Source organism: Serpula lacrymans (genome assembly GCF_000218685.1).
Source record: "Serpula lacrymans var. lacrymans S7.9 unplaced genomic scaffold SERLAscaffold_9, whole genome shotgun sequence".
NCBI classification, from domain to species: Eukaryota; Fungi; Basidiomycota; class Agaricomycetes; order Boletales; family Serpulaceae; genus Serpula; species Serpula lacrymans.
This window is the reverse complement of record NW_006763298.1, coordinates 500,992-519,262: the sequence shown is the minus strand read 5'-3', so window position 1 is coordinate 519,262 and position 18,271 is coordinate 500,992. Positions and strand designations below refer to the sequence as shown.

The window sequence follows — 18,271 nt, the reverse complement described above, 5'->3', positions numbered from 1 at the left end:
GAATACAGTGAACCTTCAATTCACCCAAAGCGCTGACGCGAACATAATTGGGGTTAGCCCCAGTATCGTAGCCCAAACACTCGTCTGAGCCATGGGAAAACCCAAGGAGAAGGTGAAGGAAAAGAGTCGGTTGCTGGTGAAGATTGAGTTCAAACGTAATGATTGAGCCACCCTGATCCATGTAGAGCAAAGTGAAGGAAGAACCCCGTATAGAAAGACCTTAAAAGTGTATGAGATTAATAGGAGACTAGACAATAATGTAAGAAGTACCTAGAGTGTAGATACGTCGATCTTGTGCAGCCCTAACAAATGACAATCTTCCCATAAGCTGTTCGTGTACCTTGTCAAAAGAGGCTTTATTTTCCTCTCGGTCCTTGAGCTCGCCAAGACTGTCGGCATTTCTCATACTTGCAGGAGGGAGCTTAGGGGGATAAGACGTGTCACTGGAGGATATGAGTACAAGATCTGGGCGGCGCCTTCCACCAGCATCACCGACTGCTTGGACAGCATACGCAGAAGTCCACCATCTAGACCTCTTAAAGGTGCCGGAATCCACAAGCTGATCAACTTTGTGAACCAGATAGTTGAGGAAATCTGCGACCTCTCCTTCTGAGCCAGGGCTCCATGGTTTAGTCAAATCCGGGCAGGAACTTGCAGCAGTCCACTTCCCTGACTCAGACGAGTAAAGCCCTTCCTGTCGAAGGCATTTGAAGGCAGTGAACAAGGGGTTTTCTTGAGGGAGAGCACCCGGGGTAGACGGGAAGAGTTCAGATAGGGGAAATAGGATGTGGAGCATGTCTTCAAGGGCGCAGTAACTCTTCAAGGGAGCTGCCTCTGCCTTGATAAGGGGGTCCATGAAGGTGTGATAATATTGCTTAGGTCCTTTGAATAGAAAATCGTTGAACTGGAACAGGGATAAGTGAGAGAGAAATCAAGAAATAATGGGATGGACGTACTTTGGGTTTGGTCGGTGGCGTACCGTGGCGTCGGATGGGAAAACCTTCCAAAGAAGATAGGTGCTATCGGAGTATAAAGTTAAAAACTATGGTGTAAACCAACAATGTACTTACATTGAGCGTGGCCATGGCAAGATTCCTAGGAGAGATGTTAATGATGGGTGAGCAATACAATTTTGATACTTAGCAGCAAGCTGGCCCTGACGGAGGCCCGTGGAAGCCATACTTCCTTGAGCTGGAACCTGCAGGCATAGAGTAAGGCGAGATAAAATAGCTGTGTGTCCAAAAGCAGGAAGTGAACATGTGATCACACATTTTCCTAAAGTGGAGGTTACTCGGACGTTTGCACACCTTCCTAAAGAGGATGTTGCTCGGTAGTCTCGAACCTACATCCAACTGAAAAATTTCCTAAAAAGAATGTTGGAGAAACTTTCTAAAAGATAAAATGGGATTAGTTCAAAAATGACATCTGAACCTAAGATCTGGTACGTTACCATCCGCATATAGTTAAAGACGGACGGACGGATTTCTGCCGAAGCAGATTAGATATTTAGAACTTATCATAGAATGATAATCACACTCAGTCTGAAATCACACACAAGAAAGATAAGATTTCACATATTGATTGCTTGAATGTTCGACGATACAGACTACTAGTACAAAGCCAAACCACATGAGCACCGAGAAAGTACAACGAAACAGAGAAAGATATTCTAGTTTAGATCCTAGAAATGAAGTGACAATGTAAGAAAAATAACAAGAATAATGGAGAAGGACTTACAGAGCAAGCCCGCGTTCAACGATGAGGTCTTCATAAAAATCAAACTGCTCGCTGTTGGCAGCCCGAGCCCTCTTAACATCCTCGACACACTTGAGATAAAAAGGGCGGTAAACACTCGCCAAAAAGTGCTTCTCATCAAATACACCAGTTTTGTGCTCGACGAGAGCTGCATAAATGGCACATGCCGCTAGACAAATGATGACGTCGGCCCTTTTTTCTGACTGAAGGATCTGGTCGCCGAGAATATGGCCCAGCATTCCTGGGGCCTTGTACAGTGTTGCCCATATGAGGTTGGGGATGGCGGGATGAGAGAAAAATTGAATGATGTTGCCCGCTTCGTCCTTTTCGTGAAGAAAATCTGGCGTGTCCTCACCAAGTATATCCTCGATGGATGACGACTTGAATATCTTTGGGTCCAAGCGGCTGAAAAATGGGGGGCGAAGGTTGAAATCGGACTCTACGGTCCCCGAAGCGTCGTGCTTCCAAGGGTACCGTAAGGCCGACACTACCGATACGACATCTTCGACTGCCTCCTTGGGAATCGAAAACTTCCCCTCTAGTTTTGTTGTCAGTATAGCTAGATAGACTGCAAGTGAGGTTACTTACCAGTGGCACCATTGGCGACAGCTATTTCGCCTAGAATTTTTTTCCCCTGCGCCACTTTTTCAGCTGCAGTCGGCATGGCGTTTTCCGTCAAGATGAACTTCTGCATTCGTAATTTGCCCTCTTCTATATGCTCGTCTTGAAACACGATGATGGCCCTGTTGCTGGGCAACACAAAGACGTTCGGACCACGATGGCCTTGCACTGGTTGGTTCGGGGCCGTGGTTGCAGGCGGGGGCGGGGGCGTGGGTGGCAGTCGAGCGAGACGATTCCGCGTGCGGTAGTCGTCGTTGACATTCGTTGGTGGGCCAACAGGCTATTCGTGGCAGCTGTAAATACATAATGATTGAAATTGAGAATGAACTTACTCGGATTACCCGTGAACTGATCGTCTGATCCCGCGTACGTTCTTCAACTGTTTCTCCTACTCTCAAGAATGCGCTACCGCCTGGCACCGGATCTCGATGAGATATCGGAACGGTGTGGCTGAAAGATATTGGGGAAGGGTGGTTGGACGGAGGTGGGTGGTGAAGAGGCGCCGATGGATCTTGAGACGTCGATGCGGGCGGGTGGAATAGAGGCGGATCATGAGGAGGTGTTGGCGCGGATGGCTGGAATAGAGGCGCCGCTGATGGATCTTGAGACGTCGTTGCAGACGGGTGGAATAGAGGCGGATCGTAAGAAGGCGTTGGTGCAGAAACAGCGGGCGCAGAAGAGGCCCACGCGGGTGAAGCAGGAGAGTAATCCCACGGCTGATAAAATTGCTGGTCTATCTGTTGAGAGAAAAAATCGGCGACGGTTGAATCTACTTGCTGATCGATCTGCGGATAAGGAGAGTGGGGTTGAGCCATGAGTTCTATGTCTCTGGTGGACACAGAGTTTGGGCGGTATCGCTGATCAAACATCTGCTGAGAACTCTGAGACGCCATCGGTTGATCTACCTGGTGAGCTTGAGGGATGGCCATGGCTTCTATATCACTGGTAGACACAGAATGTGGACGATATCGCAGTGGTACGAACGGCCTATCGGCCTCACTATCCAGCTGTGAGGCGAGCGGGAGCCCGGCGGCATTCACATTCGATCCTTTCTTAGGTTTGGGCGGTATCTGATCAAACAGATCAGTTAGTTACAGCAGAGAACGTACGGGATCCACCTTTTTTTTTTGTGATTTTTTTCGAGGCTCGGCGACCTTTTCTATCCCCTGAGAGCCTACACGGCCGCGACCACGGCCACGACCCCGCCCCCTACCCCGCCCCTGACTCGTATCGCCTTCATCCTCGTCCGGATTGTCGCCTGTGTCCGGATTGTCGCCTCCATCCCAAGACCGTAGTATGAATCAGTGTCCTTGACTCTGATCGTATCTTGCAACTCACCTGAACTCGCGATATCCACTCGGAACTGAAACATCGACATGATGGTAGTTGAGATAGAAGAGATGATAGAAGAGATGGTGACTTCCCACCGTTATATTTGGATGAAGTGCCTCGAGGCACTTCTCGTGTTCTATACAAACTTACATAATAATGAATATGCACGATAACAGTACAAACGACAAATCTCTTGACAGACAGCAATGCTTGACAATGAAATTTAAGCTAGAACGAAGGAACATATCGCGTTTTCCTAATCCTGTTAGAATAATTAACATCGAGACTTTGAAATCAGGAAAATAGATAACAGACCATGATAACACTATCAGAATTTGGAACCTCGCACCGCCCATCCTCAAGTTCAAGCTTATCCCCCTGCTTATCCCCCAATACTTCATACTCGGAATCGTATTCGTCGGACGGAACGGTGTCTGAGCTCCCATCACCGTCATCATCATCGTCGAACGCGGCAATTTCAGCTCCAGGACTGCTCTCTGCACTTGAATCTTCATCATCTGGATTGCGATAGCTCATCCCATTCTCGTCCATGAACTGCTTCATTGCTGCTAGCTCTTTGTCCACTTTCCAGAGGCTCCCGCGGCTGCTAGTTAAGATATTCTTGTGAAGGCCCATCATTCCTGCTGAATGTTTAATCCTCCAGGCACTAAATTGCACTTTGCATCGTAGAAACTCCCTTCTGGCTGTATGTATTTTGAATGCCCTTAAGACATTGCTCGGAGTCAAGTCATCCTCATCTAAGAGAATGAAGGATAAAGCTTTGCTCAGTGCTTCCGCCTGTAATCCGTTAGGTTATGTAAGCTAAACATTGAAATATTCTTACAGATTCTTTGGGGAAGGGCTGGTCTAGAGGAGGAACCTGAGATTTGACTTTGGGTTCGAACCTTGTAATAACAGGAGGCAACTTCTTTCCGAGTCCTCTGGTAGGAGATACCGATATGTGAGGATAAGTGTAAGGACCGTTTTACTATTTTCTTATCTTTGTTATGTCTTGGTTCTCAGACGCTTTTCCCGTTACACCTCTGGCTCTAGGGCTAGAGGTATCCTTTGCCATCTTACTTCTCATAGCCCTCACAGGCTTTCTTAACCATCGCTACCACTTTATATCACAGATCAGAGACTGGGCATCGCTCCCAGCTAGCCAGCACACTGGGTAGAGACTGGTAGTAGGCATCTCGCCAACCAGCTCCAAGCCCTAGTAAAGCCTGGTAATACTAATAAACGCCTTATCTAGAATCGTACCTCATCATGAGGATACGGTTCCTGACCACGCGTAACAATCTTCTATTATTAGTACAAGTCTCTCACCTGCTGATTAATCAAGTCAGAAGTCGTACGATAGTTACTCTCCCTTTTTCCTATTGGTTGATTAATTCCTCAGACCACTTTTCGTATATTTTCCTTTCGGTCTGAGGAACGGACAGTTCTCTATATAAAAGACGTACCTATTCATGTATAGCTCCTTAGCTTTCTATTACTGAATTTACCCGCTTTACTCCTCAACAAGAACCTTTGAAGCTTACCTCTCAAAGTCCTCGACTCGCTATATTTCTAGCGTCTGTTGACCTCAAGCTCATTGGACCCTTACTCCCTGCAAGTGCAGAAGGAGATAGGTTTAGTTCTTGTTATAGTTTATCGTTGCCTCACAAAATAGAAAGCTCACTCTACAATCCGTTCACAGCGCACCATCTCGCTTGAACCCATTATAGCCCTAACCCACCTTTTCCTTCATCCCTCGGACGTGTTGTCATTCACCGTCCTCCTCCCCATCCAAAACAACCACTTGCCTTCTAGCTAAGCTAGCTAGTTGTCCTCTCCAACATTCCTACCCACCTCGAAGTAATACTCTTACTTGTTCTAGCTCAAGTCCTCACCCTAGCTGTCGTCTTTGATCACTTCTACAACCGTCAAACTGTCGAACATCAGAGAGAGCCTAGTAACGGACGAAGAACGACGTTCACTCGAGGAATTCCATCACGCCCTCAACAACCGAGACCTCCACGTTGCAGTACCTGTCAACGCTGCCACGCACCCCCAGCCTGTCCACAGCGACACAGAAACTGAGTACTACGAAGACTCATCAGCCGCCTCTTCCCCCGTTTCTGAACTAGAAGGACTAGTTCTAGCCGTCGACGATTTAGCATTTGAAATCTCCCAACTCCGTCAATACGTCGCGCTTACTCGAGTACGCATCGGCAGCTGCTCAAACCTGCTTTTGAGAATCCGATCAAGCATCCAGAGAATTGTTCAGGTTCAATTCGATACACCTAGAGCACCTATCGATTGAAGTCTACGAACAGAGAATTCTAGAACCCCCTCGTCGGAACGACAGTGAAGAAAGACGAGCCCTCAGACGACGAGTAGCAGAAACATAAGACAGCTCTTCTCATACTATCCGACAGAATCTCTCCACGCATCTATCACCTTCCAAACTACGTTGAAACTCCCCAACTTGCGTTCTCACCAGAACAGGACGGGAGAGAGATCCACTACCTACTTCCCTGTGGAATCATCATCCACCGACGACCCTACTCCGCACCCTACCTAGAATTCCTTACGCCCTACCTCGAACCATCCAAAATTGACGTATACGTTACAGCGTCATTTAATCCTACCCCTCTTGAACTTCTTTTTACAAGAATTGGAATTTACGAAACCGATCTCATCAAATTCTATCGGGAAATACCATTCTTCTTCGACGTCCCCCTCACTCCCGAACAGAACGACGCCTTCAACCCACGAGATTATCTTAAAACAGGAGTCCACGTATTAGTTGTCACCCCTTTCTGCCGCGACGCAATACGGAGGATAGTAGCCTGTATATCACAATTTCGCAGACTAGTGTTTAAGATTGGACACGAAATCCTCGAAGGAAGAAATTGGGAAAGAGAACAAAGACAGATCAGGAACGTCTGTCGATTGTTCAGAGAATACCAAAACTACGGAAAAGAAGTTTTTGATTTAGTCATCCGCCACCCCACAGATCGTTTCATCGTTACCGAGATCAACACCGAGTTCTGGGGAACGCTTATTCGAGAAAACAACAGAGTCTACTCGCAGTATAAACCAGCGTACCATCTGACCCACGGAAATTTCTCTTATATCCCTCCCGTATCCTCGTTGATTCAAGGAAACGTTCTCATAGAAAGGACCCCCTCACCAGACGAAACAACCTCGAACTTGGACAGTAATTCTACCACTAGCTCACAGGTAGAAAGAGATTTGGAAGAAGAAGAGAATATTTTTGGATTTACTTCTAACGATTGGAGTGACGAGTTTGATTACGATTCAAACTAAATAAAACTCGTTTTAATTCTTCAAAGTGTTTTCCGAATATCGAAACCCAAGACCGTCCATAGAACCAGAGACTCCACCCAGACAAACCCTACCACTACCACCTACACGCCCACCTCCACCTCCAATTCCTCCAAAACCCTCATCCATGTCTAACCCCACGCAGTTACACGGCAAAGTAACTCTCGCAGCAGAACCCTTCGAATTCAAAGGAGAGAAGGAACGATTCATGGCATGGCGCCAAGCACTACAGTTGTACTTAACCGCCTACTCCTCCTACTTTCCAGACGAGAAGACGAAGCTCATTTACCTCCTATCCAAAATCAGCGACCAAGGAACGTCGACAGTAAAAGCTTGGAAAGAGAACATGCTTACCAAAGCTCTCGACGCAACTACCCCCGTATGGCCGACTCTCTCGACCGTCCTGACCGATCTAGCCCAAGTATTCGGAAATCCAAACGAAAGATCGCAGGCGGTAAACGAGATTGAGACATACAAGCAGGAGAATAAGCATTGCGACGAATTCTTTAGCCATTTCACAACGCTCATGGACAAGGCCGGATATGACGCTACCACTCACTTCGACGTGATCAATCGAATTCTCAAAAAGAATCTTCACTCTCGAATCTGTGATTTCGTCATCATCCAGAGAGACCTACCAAAAACATTTGCTGAGTGGAAAACGCAAGCCTACGCATGGGAGGCACGAAGAGAAGAGTTTCAATTAGACGAAAGACGAAAGAGAGAAGTCACGCAGCCGTCGCGACCCATCTACAGACAACAGACGTATACGCACCAGCATGTGCCGCAGTTACAGCAGATGGCGAGACCCCAGACGAATCAGTATGCAAGAAGGTTCGAGGATCAACCTCAGAGAGGTGTATTCCCCGGACAAGGCGTACCCATGGATACAGACCGACAGAGTCGGTTCAGGTTATGTTACGGATGTGGCCAGCCGGGTCATATCGCAAGGAACTGCCCTCTGAAGAAAGTTGCAGCTAGAGAAGCAACCACAACCCAGGAGGAGACGAAGACGAAGGATTTTCTCGAAGGTCAGGAGTAAGCACGGACTCTCTGACCAGTAAGCACGGTTCGGAAAATGTATTTGTAACTGATAAATCAAAACATGTTTCCCAAAACCCACGTGCCGAGAAATACGCTAAGCCACATTCAGCAGAATGGTTGGCTCGACGAATTAAAGACCAGAAAGAAGAAAGAGCCAAAGCATTGGTTCGGAACTGGGCCTCACCCCAGTGTTACCCACACATCACGACGGATACAATCAATCTACTCAAGCAACACGATGAAGAGTATATCGTAGAGCAATTGAATGTGATCAAAGACTTCGCATCCCTCCCCCCATCTCATCAACGCAAACTCTCGCTACAATGTCAATTATCCACTATCGACGATCACCAGACGCATGTCATTCCAGTTTTGATAGATTCAGGATGCACAGATTCTATCATTGACGAAGCCTTTGTTCGGCAACACAACATTTCCACAAAACCACTGCCAACTCGTGTTATTGTCTCAAACGCCGATGGAACCAAGAATCGCACTGGACCTTTAACGGAATATGTGACACTTCGCCTAACTGTGGCAGGTCGCACGGAATTAATGGACTTCCTGGTCACTGGACAAAGAGAGGCCAGAATTTTATTAGGACACGACTGGCTACGACGCACGAATCCCGACATCAACTGGCAAACCAACACCATCACGTACCCTTCTGATGATACGGAGTATCACCCTGAAGACGGAGATAGAGTCATCGCTGTAGACTTACAGAGCAGGATTGACAAAATTTCCGTCGAAAGCAACGTATCTCAGACCAAAAGCCAACAGATTGCGGAAGAATCAGAACGAGCAAAGTCAACACTCACGTTCAGAGACGTCGTTCCCCCATTTTATCATCATTTTGAGCCAGTATTCACAAAAGCGTCATTTGACAAACTACCCCCACGACGAGTCTGGGATCACGCAATTGAACTCCTACCAGAAGCCAAAGGTCTAGACTGTAAAACGTATCCACTCAACCGAGACGAACAAATTCATCTTGACGAATTCTTGAAAGAGAACCTGGAGACAGGAAGGATCAGAGTATCGAAATCCCCTTACGCATCCCCGTTCTTCTTTATCAAGAAAAAAGACGGATCTCTCAGACCGGTACAAGACTATCGGAAACTCAACGCCCTCACAATTAAAAACCGATATACGTTACCCCTCATTTCAGAATTGATAAACCGACTCAAAGGAGCGAGATTCTTCACCAAGCTAGATGTCCGTTGGGGATATAATAATGTTCGAATCAAAGAAGGAGATGAGCACAAGGCCGCCTTCAGAACTAACAGAGGACTGTTCGAACCTCTGGTTATGTTCTTCGGACTCACGAACTCCCCAGCCACCTTTCAAACAATGATGGACCGACTTCTCAGAGACCTAATCAACGAAGGATCAGTTATCGTATACCTCGACGACATCATGATATTCACCGACTCGTTAGAAGAACACAGGAAGATCGTATCCAAAGTTCTTCAGATACTCGCAGACAATCAATTATATCTCAAGCCAGAGAAATGCGAGTTTGAAAAGAAAGAAGTCGAATATCTGGGAATGATCATCTCCCATGATACGATTCGTATGGACCCGCTAAAAGTACAGGCAGTTGCAGAATGGCCGATACCACGAACAAAGAAGGAGTTACAGTCATTCCTAGGGTTTTCAAACTTTTACAGACGATTCATCAGAGACTACGGAAAGATTGCCAAACCGCTGACGATTCTCACCGGAAAGGTAGACTGGGAGTGGGCTGAAGACCAACAACGAGCGTTCGACGTTCTCAAAAAGACAATCACCACTTCGCCCACACTCGCAATCCCTAACGACGAGGATCCATTCAAAGTTGAATGTGATGCCTCCAACTATGCCACGGGAGCAGTGTTATCCCAGCAGCAAGAAGGGAAATGGAGACCGGTCGCATTCCTGTCAAAATCGATGAACCCTGCAGAGAGAAATTACGCTATCTGGGATAAAGAAATGCTAGCGGTAATGCATGCGTTAGAAGAATGGCGACACCTCCTCATGGGAGCTAAACACCAGTTCACCATATTCACCGACCATCAAAACCTCACCTACTTCCGAGACCCCCAGAAGGTAAACAGACGACAAGCTAGGTGGATGGACACACTAGCGAGATACGATTTCAAGCTAGAGCATGTGAAAGGCTCGGCAAACACGAAAGCGGACCTACTTAGCCGAAGAGTAGACCATCCGAGAGGCGAGAGAGACAACGAAGGACAGGTCCTTCTACCTCAGCTCGCGGAAGCAAACATTTATACTATGGAGGACGTGTTAGAAGAACACTACCTGGACGAGCTGCTAGCTTCGCAGCACAAACTAGACGATTACGTAGTAAGGAAGTTGAAAGAAGATCCAAAAGTTTGGAAGAAACGAGACGGAATCGTTTGGATAGGAAATGAGAAAGAAGACGAGTTGACGTTAGGGTCCTTCAAAAACAAAATCTACGTACCCCAAGTTCCGAAGTTGAGGGCACGTATTATCGAAGAAGAACATGACACGAGCCTCAGCGGACACCCAGGAGAAAGAAAGACGCACGAAGGAGTAAACCGATCATTCTGGTGGCCTAGCCTCAGGAGAGATATCAGGAAATATGTCGCAGGATGCGAGATATGTCAGAGAACAAAGTCGCATCGTCAAAAACCGCATGCTCCCCTCCATCCAAATCCGATCCCTGATCGTCCTTGGCAGATAATCACAACGGATCTCATCGGAGCATTACCAGAGTCAAACGGATACGACGCTATCCAGGTTTTTGTTGACAGATTCTCGAAAATGGCTCACTTCGTACCAACGCACGTTACTCTTGATTCGTTAGGCTACGCCAAACAACTACGAGATTCGGTTATACGACTACACGGCATCCCGGAAAAAATTATATCAGATAGAGGACCTCAATTCATGTCGAACTTCACCAAGGACTTCTATCAGACCCTTGGGATCGAACCCGGCCTGTCAACAGGTTACCACCCCCAAACTGATGGGCAATCCGAACGAATCAATCAAGACCTAGAACACTACCTACGCACGTTCATTAATCACCGACAAGACGACTGGGCGGATTGGCTAGCCATTGCCGAATTCACGTACAACAATCATCTCCACTCTGCGACCAATCAGACCCCCTTCTTCGTAAATTATGGTTCTCACCCTCGCAAAGGGACCGGTCAGAAGCCTTCCGGACGTTCGCAGGCTGCCGAAGATTTCGCAACCTCTATGACAAAACTACACGAGCAAACTAGGCAATCATTATTACTTGCTAATCAAAACCTCAAAAAGTACTATGACCGAAAACGCACGGAAGCACGGGAATATCACAAAGGGGATAAGGTGTGGTTAGAAGGAACTCATATCTCCACCGATAGACCGATGAAGAAGTTAGATGACAAGCGATTTGGCCCGTTTACGGTAAAGGCAAAAGTCGGCCCATCCGCTTACCTCCTTGACGTCCCTAGATCCTGGAAGGCGATCCATCCCGTATTCAACGAAATCCTCTTATCGCCGTATCACACGCCGGAGTTTCCTAATCAACCTCGTACCTCGAAACCTCCGCCGATCCAAGTTGATGGCGCAGCCGAATACGAAGCCGAAGAAATCATTGCTTCTCGGCCCACTAAACTCAAAGGGGCTAAGCTCGATTACTTCGTCCATTGGAAGGGATACCCGATCACAGAGAGGACGTGGGAACCCGACCACCATTTGAAAAATTCCCCTTCACTTATTGCCACCTTCCACCGCAAACACCCTGCCGCCCCACGTGTCATCGCCTCTGCCGCCTTACGATTTCGTCCATACGAAAATTTCACTACAACAACCGAAAAACCCCGCCTTTTCGACTGGATCACAAACCGCTTCACGGACTGCGGCGCTAAGATTCTTGGGACAAGAATATAAAAGGGGGGGGTAATGTAAGGACCGTTTTACTATTTTCTTATCTTTGTTATGTCTTGGTTCTCAGACGCTTTTCCCGTTACACCTCTGGCTCTAGGGCTAGAGGTATCCTTTGCCATCTTACTTCTCATAGCCCTCACAGGCTTTCTTAACCATCGCTACCACTTTATATCACAGATCAGAGACTGGGCATCGCTCCCAGCTAGCCAGCACACTGGGTAGAGACTGGTAGTAGGCATCTCGCCAACCAGCTCCAAGCCCTAGTAAAGCCTGGTAATACTAATAAACGCCTTATCTAGAATCGTACCTCATCATGAGGATACGGTTCCTGACCACGCGTAACAATCTTCTATTATTAGTACAAGTCTCTCACCTGCTGATTAATCAAGTCAGAAGTCGTACGATAGTTACTCTCCCTTTTTCCTATTGGTTGATTAATTCCTCAGACCACTTTTCGTATATTTTCCTTTCGGTCTGAGGAACGGACAGTTCTCTATATAAAAGACGTACCTATTCATGTATAGCTCCTTAGCTTTCTATTACTGAATTTACCCGCTTTACTCCTCAACAAGAACCTTTGAAGCTTACCTCTCAAAGTCCTCGACTCGCTATATTTCTAGCGTCTGTTGACCTCAAGCTCATTGGACCCTTACTCCCTGCAAGTGCAGAAGGAGATAGGTTTAGTTCTTGTTATAGTTTATCGTTGCCTCACAATAAGGGGTGTAAGGAGAGATCTTTGAACGTGTGGGACTCTTGACTTTGCCTGTATGAGGGTTATGGGGAAAGGTAGCACCCATTCGACTCGATGGAAGGCCAGCTTTGTAGTCGGTTTCAAAAATAGAAGGCAAGTCATTCTCGTTGTCAGAGGAGTTAACAGTGAATTCGCTGCGAGAGAGATCAGGAGTGTTGTCGGTGAGGTTACTTTCGCAGGACGACATGATGGGTTTGAGAGAGATTGTGGTCGGAGTTTGAAGGACTTGCATTTCTCTCTGTGCTACTCTGTAAGGTGAGTGGGCAGGCCAGCACAGGCCAGTGCGTTGACGAGTATTTCACGTATAGCTTCGACTATGGCAGACAACGGTTATGTGGATCCAAGTTTCGTCAGCTGTCCTACTGAAGGATGCTCCGAACGATTCGCCAGTTGGCAAGAAGTCATCAATCATCTTGATGACCCTTTTCTTTCTTGCGTGCCAATCCCCCTCGTCGCTTCAGACGGCAATCAATATCATATCCAAGAAATGCTGAAGAACTTGCCTGAGGGTATGCCTCTCTCGGATAATCAGGGTATCCATCCACCAGGATTCAAATTCTCATATCATCCTCACTCTGCATACGACTATGGCCGACTACCAAACATTTTGGAGGAGATGAATGCCGATAAGTATGCTTCAAAACGCACGCACAATGTTTTTTGGCCGTTTTCATCACAGAAGGAATGGGAGCTGGCGAAATTCTTGATGGAAACACTCAATCAGTCGCAGATTGATAAGTTCTTGAAACTTGCTTGGGTACGGGCTTCGTTATTCTATCTTCATTGTTGTACTCATTTTTATCAGACCAAGGATCCATCAAAATTGAGCTTCAGCTCTGCCTACCGTTTAACTTCGTTTATAGAAGTACTGCCGACCGGACCTGTATGGAAAATGGAGGAAATACAAGCTGAAAACTACAAGACAGCTAAGCCAATGATATTGCTCTACAGGGACGGCCTGGAGGTTGTTAAGTCGCTGTTTGGGAACCCCGTTTTTGCCAGGCATATGATGCTGGACCCCAAACGAGTATGTGATAGCCAGGGAGAACGCGAGTATGGTGAGTGGATGACAGGTGATTATGCATGGGCTATTCAGGCAGGTTTATGCTTTCTATGTTTGGTTGTTTTTGTTGATCAAGTTTTCAGGATCAACTTCCTCAAGGTTCCACTATTGTAGGAATTGTCGGTGCATCCGACAAGACAACAGTTACTCGGGGAACAGGCGGCATAGACATGCACCCCACTTTCCTCACGCTAGCAAATATAGCTTCGGACGTGCATATGAAGGCAACGTCGCACTCTTGGCTATGTACTGCTTTCCTCCCCGTTCCAACGTTTCTGGACTGTCGAACGGAATATCAAAGTGTTCTCTCTGATCGTGTTTGGCACACGTGTATGGATATCATTATGAAGAACCTCAAAGCATCAGCTGCAACTGGTGTTTGGATGTCCGATCCTAATGGTATAGCTCGACGAGCATACACACCTCTCGTAGCCTGGGTTGCGGACTTGCCAGAACAGCAAATGATCGCGTGCACGACAAAAAATCTCTCTCCCATATCTCATGCTCGTTTGAACGAATTTGGCGACAATCACCCACATCGACCGCGGTTGGGGATCGATACATTATTGGCTATAAACAGTATACAATTCGATACGTGGGACTTTGCTAATTATCTTCCAGATGCGAAGGTTAAGGGTCTAAGTGGAGTTCATCAGCCGTTTTGGAGGGACTGGTCTCTAGCTGATCCTAACAAGTTTCTCGTTCCCGAACTTTTGCACACTTGTCACAAATTTTTCTTTGATCATGTGCTACTGTGGTGCAAAGAAGCAATTGGAAAGGATGAGTTAGATGCGCGCTACAGGAGTTTACACTCACGAGTGGGATTCAAACATTTCGGGAGCGGTATCTCGCACGTCAAACAAATGACAGGTCGCGAACATCGCGAAATCCAGAGGACGATCGTTGCGACGGCCGCTGGCGCTGTAGCCCCCAAATTTCTACGAGCCGTCCGAGCACTTGTCGACTTCATATATCAAGCTCAGTCTCCCATTCATACTCCATCATCTATCACAGCCATGGTCACCTCTCTATCCGAATTTCACGATCATAAGCAAGCGATATTGGACGCCGAGGCTCGTCGGGGCGCTTCTTCAACCATCGACCACTTCAACATCCCAAAGCTTGAGCTTTTACAGCACTTCGCTCGAGCCATTCGGAATATGGGGGCCATCATGCAGTTCACAGCCGACGTGACCGAGCGCCTTTTAATCACTCATTGCAAACATCCGTTTAGCGGTACGAATGGCCGGCTCTTCTTCGAGATACAGTGTGTTCGTATTCTTGACCGTTTGGAAAAGGCAAGGATGTTTCATTTGTACGCAGTCTTGCGACACCGAAAAGCTTCTCTAATAAATTATCTCGTGGCCGAGGAAAGCTCTCTTTTAGCTGAAGTAGATCCCGAATCAAGCTGGTTGTCCCATACTCTACCCGAAGAAAAACGCGTCTTTAGTATTCGGCCCATGCGGAATCATTTCTTGAAGGGTATCAGGTCTGTCGACGCGAAGACAGCATTTCATCTCACAAAGGAACCAGACATGAAATCTGTCTCGATCAAGGATGCCGCTGAGCATTTCGCATTGGACGATCTACCAGGAGCCCTAGCCTACTACGCTCGAGGTTTGCGGCCTGGAGATGGGTTTTCAGGACCGGACGACTACAACTTGCCATTCACACACATCCGAGTGTGGTACAAATGCAAAATACAGTTACATTCGATGTTCCGTTCGTATCTCGTGATGCCTGCGCAAACCATTCAAGCCTACCCCCCCCTACCCAAGATGCCGCTCGGAAATTGCGATACTGTGAGATTGAGTGGCTTTGATGGGCGTAGCTTCGCTTGTAAGTGTTTTAAGCTTGCTATTTTACCAGGATATTGACGCTATTTTATTTTCTTCTAGCTGCTCCTATCCTACAAGTTCGAATTATATTCCAGGCGATTGCGCCGAAGAAGACCGTCCTTGATCAGCACCTTTCGCCCGTCCTTGTATACGCGCAAAATTTTGGGTTTTCCGGGGGACGGAGGGATTCGAATGGTAGCGTTGCAGTTGAAGAAGATGTTGATATGTACGTCGTCGAGCGGCTCTTTCACAACAGGATCACAGCCAGCGGAGAAAGGCTTCGTATGGGCAGTATTTACCCATTGAATACGATACATTTACCCGTAGATCTCATACCGGTTTTTGGCGCCGTCATGGATCGAAACATCACTGCCAGCAACTCTCTCGAGATTCCCACTATGTTCTACGTCAATAATTTTTCAGACAAGGAAACTTATAATACGTTTTTGACTGAATTCACCGAATGATCATTGGTATTGACTAGCCCCGCTCTGCAGTACTGGTAGAAATACAAAATCTGTGTATATTGTATTTACCAGCCAATCTACATCTTATCATGCTGATAAAAACGTTATCTTTATCATATCGCAAACCTCATCGCAATCTATCTTGGATATTCAGACCTCTGGATATATATGGTAATCCCAACTCTTTCCACCAATCAGAGACGTCAGCGCCAGAAGCCTTGGATTTTGAAATGCGCTTAGGCCTAAGCGAGTTTTTGGGATTTTACAGATGTAGGGCTCCGCGCTAGCGTCTGGGGACATTTGATACGGGCCGAGTGCATCGAATCACGCTCGTTAGCCGGGAAACCTGCCGAGTACCTGCCGACTTGTAGTAACATAATCATAATCAAACTGTTATCTTATCTCTTGCCATGAGACTGTGAGATTGATCATCCTGGTGGCCAGTTTAACAATGAAGTCAATCCATTCACGCAGAGTAGCATACATGTATTTTCCAATCCTACTGACACAGAATCTGACAGTGATCCTGAGGATCCTCCCCAGCTCCCGATTCAAGTGCAACATACTGCATACCTCAAGAGTCAGCTCATCAGCAGTCCTGTCCTCAAAGTCCAAGCCGTTGTCATGCACCAAAGTTGATTGGTAGCATGGACAGGTGTTAATAACGAAGCAAATAATCAAAAAGACTCGCCTTTGCGCCACACAGGCACAGTGCCACGTGGAATAGTAATTAATATTGCCTTTTTCGAACTTGTGGCTGATCAGCACCACCTCTATTAGGCAATCCAGTCATGCTCACCTTTGCTTTTCCATCCGGTACTTTCGGCATTTCGGCATTTCGGCAAATTTTCGCGTTGCCACTGGCTACACATTGCATTGCGCCCTCGCTTTTGTCGTTTCCCTTACTCCCCTTCCTTTGCCTAGCCCCACCATGGGCCCCTTCCTCTCCTTTTTATTCTCACCTGATGGTCGTTTCTGGATCCCCATTCTAATCCACTTTTTCGTCACCTCCACCCTCCTCCTCCTCATCTTATTTGCACCCCCACCATTTCTGATGTCACCATTTCCTATCCGCTTCCGTCGCCGATCCATTGACTACCACGTGCCACTGCTGATATCAGCAAAGCCCCGGCGGCCGGTCCAAATAGGGCAGCAGGTCCATCTTCATGATGTCGATCTGCCATCATATACTATCAAAACATTGGTCGCTCGTCTTGCCTGGTTGGAGTGTGGGTGGGTAGTTTTTGAGCTGGAGAAGGTTCATCCCCTTGCGTTGCCCATGTTCATCGCTGTCCCATTCACTTGGGTACACTTATCTTTTGTCCATCATCTTCGCTACAGCTACACCTACCATACGCTGCCTGGGACTCACTTGTTCCAAATTGGAACTACTCCTCTCCCTCCCTCGTTTAATCAGGTGGTCCAACACAACCAGTCCATTGGTAAGGCCATGGAACTGTCGGATTTGGACTAGGTGGTGGACCGGTGGCTCCAGTTTCTTTTTCTTCAGCAGAACATTCATTTACAGTGCGATTATTTTTGATTTTTGAATCATTTTTATGGACACATATTTTTTTAGAATGCCTGACTGACAATAAAGGAACTGTGTTGATACTGATAGTGTTTTGCCTTGCCTTTTTTTACTGCATCTTCCCATGACATCATGATTTTCCTGCTCTCTTTTTGCTATTGGACTTTACTTTATGGCTGTACAAACCTGTGACATTACTCACAGCATTCATTGTTCTATCTCTTTCTTTTCCTTTTTTGACAATCTTATCCTGTACTACCTACGCAGGATTTGTCAGCGTACATTCCTTCCTTCATATTCTTTCTCATTCTTTGTGCACAGCTATACTGTGCATAGCCTACTTTTCTTTTACTATATAAACCCCTGTATTTTACCTTGTAAAAAAAAACAAGAACTCCAGTCCAGACTTCTTCTCTAAATTCAAGTTCACTACTCTGCTGCTTGTGATCCAGTGTGGTCACAACACTTCCCACTGCTACCACTGTCAACTGCTGTCATTGTCACTTCCCAGTTTTGAAGTCATTGTTATCCCTTTCGATTAGAGTCCTTCTGAGCACTACAGTTTGTGCGTCAGGAGCCTGCTATCACTGGGAACCTCGTCATATTGTCGTTCTCAAACCTACCTTG

At 46.8% G+C, this 18,271-nt stretch overlaps 3 protein-coding genes across 3 annotated transcripts; 2 read left to right on the top strand and 1 right to left on the bottom strand.

The window, feature by feature from the left end:
• Nucleotides 1-3,863: 3,863 nt before the first annotated feature.
• On the bottom strand, nucleotides 3,864-4,403 carry SERLADRAFT_471292 (uncharacterized protein; the record flags this gene model as incomplete). The annotated part of the gene is made up of 2 exons (XM_007320017.1): nucleotides 3,864-3,970; nucleotides 4,024-4,403. 2 exons carry the CDS (start codon nucleotides 4,345-4,347, stop codon nucleotides 3,965-3,967), a joined length of 330 nt encoding a protein of 109 aa, XP_007320079.1.
• A 3,607-nt stretch (nucleotides 4,404-8,010) lies between these two features.
• On the top strand, nucleotides 8,011-8,508 carry SERLADRAFT_393515 (uncharacterized protein; the record flags this gene model as incomplete). Its single annotated transcript, XM_007320016.1, has 1 exon — nucleotides 8,011-8,508. The coding sequence occupies one exon, from the start codon at nucleotides 8,150-8,152 to the stop codon at nucleotides 8,342-8,344; it is 195 nt and encodes a 64-aa protein (XP_007320078.1).
• A 4,748-nt stretch (nucleotides 8,509-13,256) lies between these two features.
• Nucleotides 13,257-16,113, top strand: SERLADRAFT_371115 (uncharacterized protein; the record flags this gene model as incomplete). The annotated part of the gene is made up of 5 exons (XM_007320015.1): nucleotides 13,257-13,502; nucleotides 13,551-13,841; nucleotides 13,892-14,207; nucleotides 14,430-15,647; nucleotides 15,707-16,113. The coding sequence occupies 5 exons, from the start codon at nucleotides 13,257-13,259 to the stop codon at nucleotides 16,111-16,113; spliced, it is 2,478 nt and encodes an 825-aa protein (XP_007320077.1).
• Nucleotides 16,114-18,271: the final 2,158 nt, after the last annotated feature.